Genomic DNA, 11,495 nt, shown 5'->3' with positions numbered 1-11,495 from the left:
CATCTCCTAGAGGGACTGCTGGTAGTGGGCTAAGAAAAAGTCACTCAGTTACACTGTTGCTCTTACAGATAGACTGCCATAGTGTATTAAAGATCAAGACCCATGAAATCCTGACTTTGAAATAAACCAAATAAATTGCCTTGCAGGAGTGTGACTTTAGTATTATTATTGAAAAGGCAAACGGAAATCAAAACAAGCACACCCCCACGCCCCATTATGGGATTTTTATCAAGTCTCTCACATGCTTATCTAAGGACTTTTATACCTAACCAAAAAGCTACTGCTCCTTCATCTAGCTGAATTATTTTGATTCATACCTTGGCTTGCAGATGAACTGAGGTTCAGAGTTTTACTGAGGTGCTAGAGAACAAACAAACAAACAAGTTAGATATCAGACATTAAAGGATGTGAATTTTAAATAGAGACTGGGTGCTTATGGTGAAATATGGAAGCTTTATAGCAGTTGCCTTTATCTGATGATTCCAGATGTATTGTTCCTAGAGCAAGATTTGAAGATGGTAACACTAAGCTCTGAGCCATGCCTACAGTGCACAGTAAAACACTGAAGAGAAATACTTCAGTTAACCCTTGAACTGAATGCAGCATGTGTTAATAAGCTGCTGCATAGATTAAGGTCAGACATTTCAGAGCTATTAGTCTGACTGTTGCACTAACACAGCTAAATAGCCTGCTGCCACGGCCCCAGTGAGGACATCGGTGCCCAGCACCGCAAGGTGTGCTTTGTGCACGTTCCTCATGGGGTGCAGAGTCAAACAGTATGCTGTGCAGAAATGCCAAAGGCTTGCCATGGTGATGATGGATCTCCATCTCTGGCTGTTATGCACGTCACACAGCTTTTTGTGGGTTTTTGAGGAGCATTTAAATTGGTGCTGTGTAAGTTTGTGTTGACAAAGGGGTACCTTAGTAGCAGCCCTAGCAAAAATGGTATTTAGTTGGCATTTCTCACTGCGGTACGAAGATGTGACTTTTTTTTGTCCTCTGGCCCTTCTGACAAACAAAATCAATTCTCAGTGTTTGAAAAACACCTGTGGTGTAGTGTGCACTACCTTTCACGTGTGTCTAACGTCTAGTGACTTCATTTGAATTTTCCCATTACAGATTATGGCACAAAAAAACCCTGTAAAATCATCCACCACGCAGTCTTTGTTGATGGATTTCCACTCCACTGCTATGTATCTTCTCTGGAAATATTAAGTCCAAGGCATAGTAACTGTCCACTTTCAGACCTGTATTACCTAGCAAGCAGCCTAATTCTATCATTAATAGTTTAGAATGAAAACCAGCAATCTTGATGGTATTGTGTAATTAACTAACTTTTTATGTGCCATCAAAGAAGTCAAGGTTAGATAAAGGGGAACCAAGATTCATCTTTTTTTTTCCCCCTAAACTGTTATTCTTTCTTCATTGAAGTATTAGCTTTATTCCAAAGATTCCTCTGATTACCTCTGACATCCAGTCTGCACTCTATTTCAGCTTCACCAGACTCATTAACAGCTTTACAGGTGTAAATGCCGCCATCAAACGGAGTGGGTTTCCGGATCTCCAGCGTCAGCACACCCTGCTTACTGAACATGCGGTATTTGGCATCCCCAGAGAGGTCCATTTTGTTTTTGTACCAGAATATCTTTGGCTGAAGAACACAGAAGGATACTTTTAAAAGAGAAAGTAGCAAATGAAGGATGTAGATCTGATCTTGCAGCTTTAACCTCACTATCAAAGTTTTATGCGTTGTGAGGGCTATGTACTTTACGCAGCAAAGATTCTTCAAGGAGCCTTCCCTCATTCAGTACAACTGCAACAAGCAAATCATATGAAGGATCAGTATTTTCTCTGACTCTCAAAGAGCATGGAGGGAATGTGGGTCAATAGCTTATTTTATTGCAATTAAAAAAAAAAAATAAAAGAGACTGGCTACAAATTTATTCCTTTGGGAGTTAGATTTTAGCAAGCACAATTAAATAGCTGACTGCTTCAAATATCTTACAGAAGGGGACCTGGAGACTGCACAGATTATTAGGGCAGATGTGTCGTAAGGGTCCACACATGCTGCGTGGCCTACTTGGGATGCCAAGGTTTGGGCTGGGAAAGGATTTTCCAAACAGTTTTGCATCTCTTTAGTAACTTCAGGAATTTCAAAATAAAGCTCCTGGTGACTTCAGCTGAGCAATGAAGTGGTTGGCTCTGTATCATTTCCAGCTATTGTGGTTTTTATTTCCAGTGCCTGAAAATGTGCCTCTAACTTTTAGCAATGAAATTCTGAAAATGAAAAACCTCTGATACAAAGCAAACTGCTTTGGTTTACTTCAAGTTTGCTACTACATGTAGTGAAGAAACAGACTTTAGACCAATCTCTGAGCTCCTCTGGTTTGCTTCCAGAATTAACAGCATCTGTTTTTTCACCCATAAAAAGATTACTGCAGTGTTTTATGGAGTGCATTCGTATCTACTGAATCTTGTGCCTTTGACCTCTGATATGCATTGCAGTGCATCCCAGTTGCCATGCTAAGTTTCTTTCAAGACAGCAGGTGGAGTTTTTCCTGCCTCATCCACACAGCTCATATCTGAGGTATGCTTGATAATCTCTAGTTATTCAGAACTGGAAAGCTCGCTCAGCATAAGCTACTCTCTGTCAAAAAGCCCTGTTGCAATGCAGGTGCAGAAATGTATCTGGGAAAGCTGCTTTAAGAGCATTAGGTGTACTGAAGGATGTATCCTTCAGCCTAATATGAAAGGAAGAGCTAGCATGCCCATGTTAAAAAAAAACAACCCTGTGACTACTGTATTTAGCAGCTATAAAATACAAAGTTTTTCCTACAAAGCCACCAAAAGGTCAGGTAACCAAAATGGAATATCATTGACAACATCATTTTGTGATGATTCTAAGCTAAGGCAGCTATTGGAGAATGGATTTTTGCCTCCAGTTGCTAGTATTTCTTGTTTTTCTGCAGCCATTTACATGGGTAAGCTCTTTCTATATTTGAGTTTTGCCTGGAGCTCCTTCTTCATCCCAGGATCTGCACCCCATGATTGCATCAAGACTAGAGTGGGATTTTTGCCTCTTTTGATTTTTTTTTTTTGAGTTATTTTGAACGTTGAGCAATTTCTTAACGTGTTTTGCTGTGTAGCTCTCAGGGATAAAGAAAGGAGAGGAGCTGGGAATAAGCAGCCAAAAAGGGAAGGAAAAAGGGTGCTGGCAATTTTTGTGCCTGTAACCAGTTTAAATTTATAAAAAGATTATGTCATAATTTGGTGAATTCCTTCACTACAGACAGCAAGCATGCTTCCCTTTTTTGAGAAACCTAAATTTAGCTCCCAGCTGATACAGTTTTAACTGTTTGTTCCTAACTAACCAAAAAGTAGGCATTTTTGTACTCTTTGAAGAGCCTCCAACAAATATATTTAGAACGTATCCCTGTGAGATGGAATTTTTTCAGAGAGGCCTCAAAACTTCACACATGACAGTAGGTCTTATTCCAGTTAATTCTGCAAAACAACTCAAACTCCCCAAAAGTTCTGTGGATGTGCTGAGGCAACAGGAAAAAAAATAGGTGTTTCTGTGTGTCACTTAGGTTAATTAAACAGTTGTACTACATTAGCTGCTGTCTTCTTGAAAGACTGCAGAGAACAAAATACACAGGTTGAGAAGAAATCTTTGTTGGTGTTGTTTACTTTCTTCAGTGAGTAGATTTTATGTATCTGTGGTACATTTTCAATGGCATGGTGTTACCGAAAGCAATGACTGTCCTTTCCTCTGTCCCCTTTACTGTACTGCCCCAGTGGTTCTGTGCACACCACTTGCACTGTACGTTCTGGTTAAGCATCACTTATGATTGAGGTGGGAGATAATTGGGTGACCTTTAGTTTTTCTTAGCGCAGTCATGTTACCTTCCAGTCACACCCAACTGGCATGAATTCTAAGGCAGCCTCTTGGCTTGTTGCAACAGTATCAATGACAGTTGAAGTAATCTATACCTTGGGGATTCCTCTTACAGCACAGCTGAGTGTGGTGTTGTATCCTGCAATCACAGACCGGTTTACCAAAGGGTGAGTGAATTTTGGAGGTTCAGAGAAGTCATGTTCTTTGTAACTAGGTGGCTTATAAGTGGTGCCTGCAGTTCAAAGAAACAAAATGGTAAGAAGTGTGTTTTCAATTCTGATGACTTGTGTACAATCCATTTGTCATTTAATTTGCCCATGGTATTTAGAGAAGCTTCGAAGCGATGGCATTTACTTAAATTCACTCTGAAACACATCTCCTATTTAATGCTTTAGTTGAAGATCCTGGCAATCATGTGTTTTTAGCTTGTTAAAAATATGACAGCCATATGTCTGCAGCGGAAGCCTTTACCAGAGACATCTTAATCTTTTAACCCCAGAATGTAAATATAACCCCCTCAGTTGCATTATTTTCCTAATATAGTTTAGGAAGCCTGTGTCCCTGCCAACCCAAAACATTCTGTGATTCTATAAAACACTTGTGAATATTTTTGAACAGATGTTTGTGTTAGTACAGGAGAGCTGCCCAGACAAGGGCTCTTGATGCTAAAATACTTTATAAATGCTAGTTACTAAGTAAGGAAAATATCTCTGGTGGTGCATCTAGTCACACTGTATTTTCCATTTACCGGTGTACTGCTTCTAGTACTTAGTGGCTTTTCTTATCATTGTTTAGAAGAATACATTACCTGCTTTTTGGATATAGGCAGGATTTTTGGTGGTTGCAGCAGTTTCACTCAATCCACATAAATTTTCACTGAAGACGCGAAAAAAATACTCATTTCCCATAATCAGGTCTGACACGACACAGTTTGTGCGCCGATAGTGATCAAAAACAGTGTACCATTCCTGCAACAAGACTGCACTGTTTAGAAAGATGCTAGGAGAAGTCAGACATGGTGCTAGTTTTGGTATGGAGAGAAGGATGCTACGAGGAAAAGACAGGTAGACAGGTATTTAACACTAGCCTGCAAATCTGATATTGTGTTGCTGATCAGCTGATCTATTTTATTTTCTGGCTGGTGTGATAGGTGTATAAATATTTGTGTTTTGAGGGGAAAAAAACTGCCAAACAAACATAACAACTCTTTACATTCTAGCTCTATTCATATCTGGGGAAGCTGACAGAGGATGGCGTCCTTAGAGCATCCTTGATGGGAACTTCAGTAGGAAAAATGCCCCCTCCAGTTTGACTGGTGTAAGTACCTCTCCCAGTATATGCCCTACTATGCCCAGCATCAGAGTTCAGTCTAACTCTTCTTTCCTCCCCTTTGGTTTTTCACTGTATTTATGAAAAATATAATTCCACCTTCTGAGTCACCATGGCACAAGCTACATCTCTTTGGGCATTTTCTGTCAGGCATTTTCTACATTTCTGTACTTAACCTTTAGGGTCTTTTTAGATGCTATCTTCAATGTTTCACTGCCTCCAATATGACACACAACTTGGACACACAACTGAAAGTCAAGAATTCGACTGTTTTTCTGAAGTCTCTATGTCCACAGAACAGGTACTACTTCAAACTCTACACAAAGTCACTGCCTTGGTGCAGTTTCTTACCATTGTCTTTTTGTCAGCTTTCTGAACTGTGTAGCCAGAGATTTGTGCATTGCCATCATCTTGTGGAGGTGTCCACTCCAGTGCTGCATTGAATCCCCAAACATCTACAAGCTTTACATTCTGAGGAGGGCCAGGCTTGTCTGCAGAAGAGACATAAAACCCCCTAAACCTTAGCTTTTGGTTCATCCAAGAGTTTAGTAATCTGTAATTGTTCCAAAGCAATATACTGCATTTATGTGAAATTGAAACTGTAAACAGGAAAGTTGAGAGGTTTCCAAACACTCTCCTTATAGTCTTCTGAGAGGCCTGAAATCTACTGAGAAACAGACAACATGATAGAATTAGTAACACAGGAACCAAGAAACTCTTTCTTAAAATGGAAGAAGAATTTAGTGTTATTTGGATGGGTGTGACTGACTCTTTCTCTATAGTTTTATGACTTGCTTTGTTACCTCTGTGTGATTTCTCAGCTAAGGAAGCGTGGCTGTTTGGGAATATACCTGACTTTGTTTCCTGTCACCTCACTTCTTGTTAGCTTGCCCATAGTGGCATTCTCTGTAATAACTAGAGAAAGAACAAACTCCCAAAGAGGTACAGAAGTCTATGATCATCTTCATATACCTGGGAATATATAGAGGATTACATATTATGAAGTTATCAGTTTTTTCTTCTTTTAAGGATTGTTCACATTTATACCAATGCTTTTTAGTCAAATCCTGTAACATTTAAATCAAGATTTATTAGTTCATACTCCTGTTTTAACTTGAAGATGTTACTTCCCCTTTCTTATGTGTTAGGTTGTTGCTCACAGTTACAGGGCCTGTTTGGGAGATGTGACTATTAAGCCTGGGGAGGTGGTCTTGGGATTAAGTGAAAGATAGATCAGGATAATTTTTGGCAGTGCATTCCTTTAAGATGCCACCAGGAAAGAGACTAAAAGTTGTTAACAGAGAAGAAATATCCACCAGAGCTCATCTAACTAGGCACTCTTAACAGAGTAAGGCATGAAATATGACTTTTTAAAATTCTCAGTACTGTGTCTCCTTGTAATTTCTAATTCTTTTAACAGCACAGGCATATTAGTGCAATGATTTTATCATCATCATTTGTCCTTATCTGCTGAAGGAACCCATTCTAGGACTGTTGTTTCCTTCTTTGAGGACAAAATGGCTACTCTCAAGACCACAAGACCTCTCAAATTCTTTTTCTCACTCTCAAAGCGGTAGAAAAAAATGGATCATAATGATGGTCAAAGATATGCAATGGCATCTTTTAAGAAACAAAGAGTCTAACAATCAAGAAAGTTAAGAGTGTAACTGAAGGCTGTACCATCATGTATAGCATGGAAAAGGTTAATAAATGATTATCCATGGGTGTTTTTCTGATACAAATCTGTAGAGACATCAAACTAGATTATGAGCAGAGAGACTCAAAACAAACCAAATAGCTAGTTGCACATGCACTTAAACTGAAATTCACCACAGAAGAATGTATGGATTGTGAAACTACATCTGGATTAAAAAACTAACTGCACAAAACCATGCAAGAAAAAGTCCCTTAAAACCTATGGGCCACACAGATAGTTCTACTCTCTTCAAAAGGACACATCACTTCAGGATGGGGAAATGCACTAGGAAAATAAAGTGACATGGTTGGAGTGTTGTTATATGCTATCAACCCTGGTCAAGAAGGGATTCTGAAGTAGTTGGGTCTCTGGACCGCCCTGGTATGGCCACTCTTTTGTGTTGTATGATATACTTCATCTTGATGTTGTCAGGTTCTTACCTACGATTTGTATCGATATTGCAACTTTATCAGTCATGTTTTCTATCTGAAGCGTGATTTCATATGCTCCTGAGTGATGGAGCTCTGCCTTTCTGATAAAAAGGATTGTGTCTGCATTGCTGTTCCGAATTCCCACGTCTTTAGAGTCTAGAGTTTGGCCACCTTTTGTCCAACTGATTTTGGGTCTTGGTTTACCCTGAAGAGAAAAAGAGGAATAATGTTATTTTACTTTTTTTAGGCTATTCTAGATTTTAATTATTTTCTTTTTTTTTTAGCAAGCTGTAAGTCTAGAAAGCCTAATTCAATATGCAGAGCTGAGACAGTAAACTACCTACTTTCCAGTTTGTTTTCTTGCAGACAAATATTTGCTCCCATCTGTGTGGTTTAGTGGCACTATGCCCTGAGGATGCTACTTCATTATAGTTAGAGCAGGGACTGAAATTATATTGAGAATAAATCCAGAAAAGAGATCATACTTGTGCTGGTCTGGTACTCTTTCTCAGGCATCTATGAAGCTGGCAGTTGATCTCTCTGGCTCTGATTATTAGTAACTACCAGAAGTCTTTAACAGATATTATGCATTTACTAAGTTTTTACCCCTTCTCCTGCCTTTCTTAAAATATTTGTTTGTCTGTCCTCAGGCACTTTAAAGACTTTTTGAGAAACTGTTGTAATCTTGAAGCCTTTTGATGTGAAACTTACTGTGTAATTAATTTGTTCTGCCTTGCAAAAATTGTTTTGGTGATTGTCAGCCTGAGCAGGCAATGTCACTACACCCATGGAAGATGACATTGTGGAATCAGTAAGGTATCTGTGGTTTATGTCACTGTCACTCAGCCACTTCCAGAAAAACTTGTAGGCAATATTTGTTCTTTAATAACTGTTTGGGTACTACTTCCACAGTACAGCTCCAAACCAAGAATCCCAGGAAACAAAATGGGCCATATCAACTGTACTTGCAGTCAGTCTAGCAGAAAATAACTTGGTGAGGTTTCTTCCTAAGTTTCTGCCAGATTAACCTGGTGAAACAGTGCAGCACAGGGCTAGGTGAATGCCATGAGGAACTCAAATGGAGGAGGAATGGTCAAACCATCCAAGCCAGCAATTGGATCTGCTTAGGTTGCCATGAAACTGAAATCTAAGGCACTGAAATACGGACATAAACTGCTCTCCTCCTCTAGTAAACAGCAGTTCACTGGGTGTCTGGAATGTGCTCTTCAAGGCTGTATCTTTTTCCTTAGGCTATAGAGATTAGGATACCCAGACTCTTGATTTAGGTGCTTTTAAGGTAGGCAGAATAAAATATTTGTGCTTTGTTGCACCCTTGTTTCAGTTTTGTCATGTGTTTTCTCAGAGAGTCTGTGCAGCATGATTTTATTTCTCTGTGGTATTAGAAAAAAAAATCTTCTTTTACGTGTCAGGCAAAGATCTGTCCAAAGTTCATAGTATCATAGTATCAGTCAGGGTTGGAAGGGACCACAGGGATCATCTAGTTCCAACCCCCCTGCCATGGGCAGGGACACCCCACACTAGATCAGGCTGGCCAGAGCCAGTAAGTTACACTTACAGGACTTTTGAAACACTTAGAAATCGTGGTTCTTTCACAAATGCTCTTTTCTCTGGCATATAAATAAGCAGATGTATTGTAATTGACTTTACAACATGACTGATAATAAACCTTAAATGAGCAATGAGTTTGGATCTTCCCTTTTCACCATCTGGTAACTGATTTTCCTATTGCCTTCTGCCAAGAAGCATAGGCACCTCAGGCCTGTAGCTCTGAAATATTAGATTGAAGATTATTTTGTGCAGTTGTAGTGTACTTTCATCCTGGTCTCATCTCATTGCACTCGTACAAAAACCTAGTAGAGGAAGCCTTGGCCTGCCTTTTTCAGCTGGAAGGTATGGTAGAAATTCTTGAACAAGTAAAAGGATGTGGGTTTGTTGTGTTTTTGTGGGGCTCTGTTTGTCTGTCTTGGTTTGGTTTGGTTTTCCATATCTGTTTCTGGTTATTGGTGAACTCGAGACTTGGCTCTGTTTTACTTTCCACATATGTGTGTATTTTAAAATTATATGAGGATTTACATTTAAAAATGTGGCTAAGGGAGAACTGCTTCCTGAATAAAAATAAAATGGTGTCATTGTATGAAAATTGTATGTACATTTCTAATTTGTCAAGGCAAGTGTGTGGCTGGGTTTTCTGACTGATTACAAGATTCAGTAGCTGCTGATGGAATGAGAAACGAGGTGAATCAAGCATCTGGCCCCAAATACCTTAGTAAAAATGGGCATGAGAAACCATATCGTTATCTTTGTCACAAGAAGTATCTTGACTATAAATCAAGCTTTGCTAATTGTTCCAATGTGCTTGATCAGATACGTTCACTCACAGCACCTCTTTTTTTGAGGTGCTATGTGTGTCAGTAAAAGATTGTTGTGAGTGTTGGTTTTCATACACTCTTGTATTTATAGACTGTGAAAAGCAGGAACAGATAGCAAGTATGTTCCTAATATGTATCTCAGAGGATCGGATTTCTGCTGTGTGTAACAGGTAATCCGAGAGAGAACAGTGAGTGACAGTGGGTAAACAACACACCAGGGAAATTTCACAGCATTTACTGACAGGGAGGAATGAATTTAAATGCTTTTAGACGTTTATATTCACATACATAATGATGGGCAAGAAGGCTGCTCAATAATACTGTGAATTTATCCCCTGATAGCATATAATGTCCCTTCAATCATGTGTCCCCATAGTTAATTTTGAATGTGTCGATTACCTTCCTTTCAGAGGAACATCCCACCTGCTTAATGGACTCAAGAGAAAAAGGGTCAGTAACAATTTTGTGCTTGTTCTTTTCTCTACATTTTAATATGAAGATTTGAATGGACTTACAAATAGCATTTAGCTCAGGATAGCATTGCAAGGTATTTAATAGAATTTCAGTGGTAAATGCCATATAGTGACCATGAAGGTCACTGGGAGGGTTGCACAGAAACTGTAAGCAGTAGAAACCACTTACACTTTTGTTAGTATTCTGCCTGCTCATGTTCCCTAGCTCAGGCTTCACAGTAATCCCAATACTGACTTATTTTCTCCTCTCTCCTTTTTATAATTTCAATAGAATAGAATTAACCAGGTTGGAAAAGACCTTCAAGAACATCAAGTCCAACCTATCACCCAACACCATCTAATCAACTAAACCAAGGCACCAAGTGCCTCATCCAGTCTCTTCTTAAACACCTCCAGTGATGGTGACTCCACCACCTCCCTGGGCAGCCCATTCCAATGGCCAGTCTCTCTTTCTGTGAAGAACATCTTCCTAACATCCAGCCTAAACCTCTCCTGGTGCAGCTTGAGACTGTGTCCTCTTGTTCTGGTGCTGGGTGCCTGCGAGAAGAGACGAACCCCCACCTGGCTACAACCTCCCTTCAGGTAATTGTAGAGAGCAAGAAAGTCTCCCCTGAGTCTCCTCTTCTCCAGGCTAAGCAACCCCAGCTCCCTGAGCCTCTCCTCATAGGGCTTGTACTCCAAACCTCTCCCCAGCTTTGTTGCCCTTCTCTGGACACGTTCCAGCAACTCAGCATCTCTCCTAAAGATGCAGTCCTAGCTACTTAGAGCCCTTTTCTCCAACAGAAATAGTGAGTAATGTAAACTTTTTCAAAATGTAAAGTAAAATGTTCTTTTTGCTTTGCTTTTTGGGAAGATCCTCAATTTTGCTAAACAGCTTTAGCAGTAATGAAAATTGCACTATTCATTCAAAGAAGACCTCTTGAATTAAAATATTCCAGTTTCATTCTCAGGCTAAAATTTGGTGTTGATGGATAGATTTTATCATTTTTTGTAAGCCTTATCTTTCTGGAGACCAAAGTGTACACACCAACACATGAATTGCCTATCAGTCAGCTACTCAAATGAGTTTTGAATCAGTTGGTTCATTTCAGCTAAATTTGACAATGCACCAGAAATCCCCAAGGTTAGTTTAGCACAGTTTTGTGAAAACTGATGACAGGGTGTCATGTGTTTTGCCTAGCAACAGGTGAATGATCAGGCAGGATAAGTGAAGCTCTGCATTAATTCCTACACGTACTGTCTCAGGGAGCTAAGGACATGCCAGCTTGAACTGCCCAG

The 11,495-nt window shown here is 39.6% G+C and overlaps 1 protein-coding gene across 1 annotated transcript in view; it reads right to left on the bottom strand.

The window, feature by feature from the left end:
- Positions 1–1,411: 1,411 nt before the first annotated feature.
- Positions 1,412–11,495, bottom strand: part of MYBPC3 (myosin binding protein C3) — a 56,633-nt gene continuing 46,549 nt past the window's right edge. Inside the window, exons 29-33 of the mRNA XM_009897356.2 lie at positions 7,364–7,559; positions 5,579–5,718; positions 4,707–4,866; positions 3,994–4,130; positions 1,412–1,651 (exon numbers count right to left, since the gene is read on the bottom strand). Coding sequence (XP_009895658.2) covers positions 1,412–1,651; positions 3,994–4,130; positions 4,707–4,866; positions 5,579–5,718; positions 7,364–7,559 — 873 coding nt within the window. The remainder of the gene's footprint in view (positions 1,652–3,993; positions 4,131–4,706; positions 4,867–5,578; positions 5,719–7,363; positions 7,560–11,495) is intronic.

This window comes from Dryobates pubescens, chromosome 5 (genome assembly GCF_014839835.1).
Source record: "Dryobates pubescens isolate bDryPub1 chromosome 5, bDryPub1.pri, whole genome shotgun sequence".
Classification (NCBI taxonomy): Eukaryota; Metazoa; Chordata; class Aves; order Piciformes; family Picidae; genus Dryobates; species Dryobates pubescens.
Note: the sequence above shows the minus strand (reverse complement) of the source record. Positions and strands in the feature narration are given on the sequence as shown.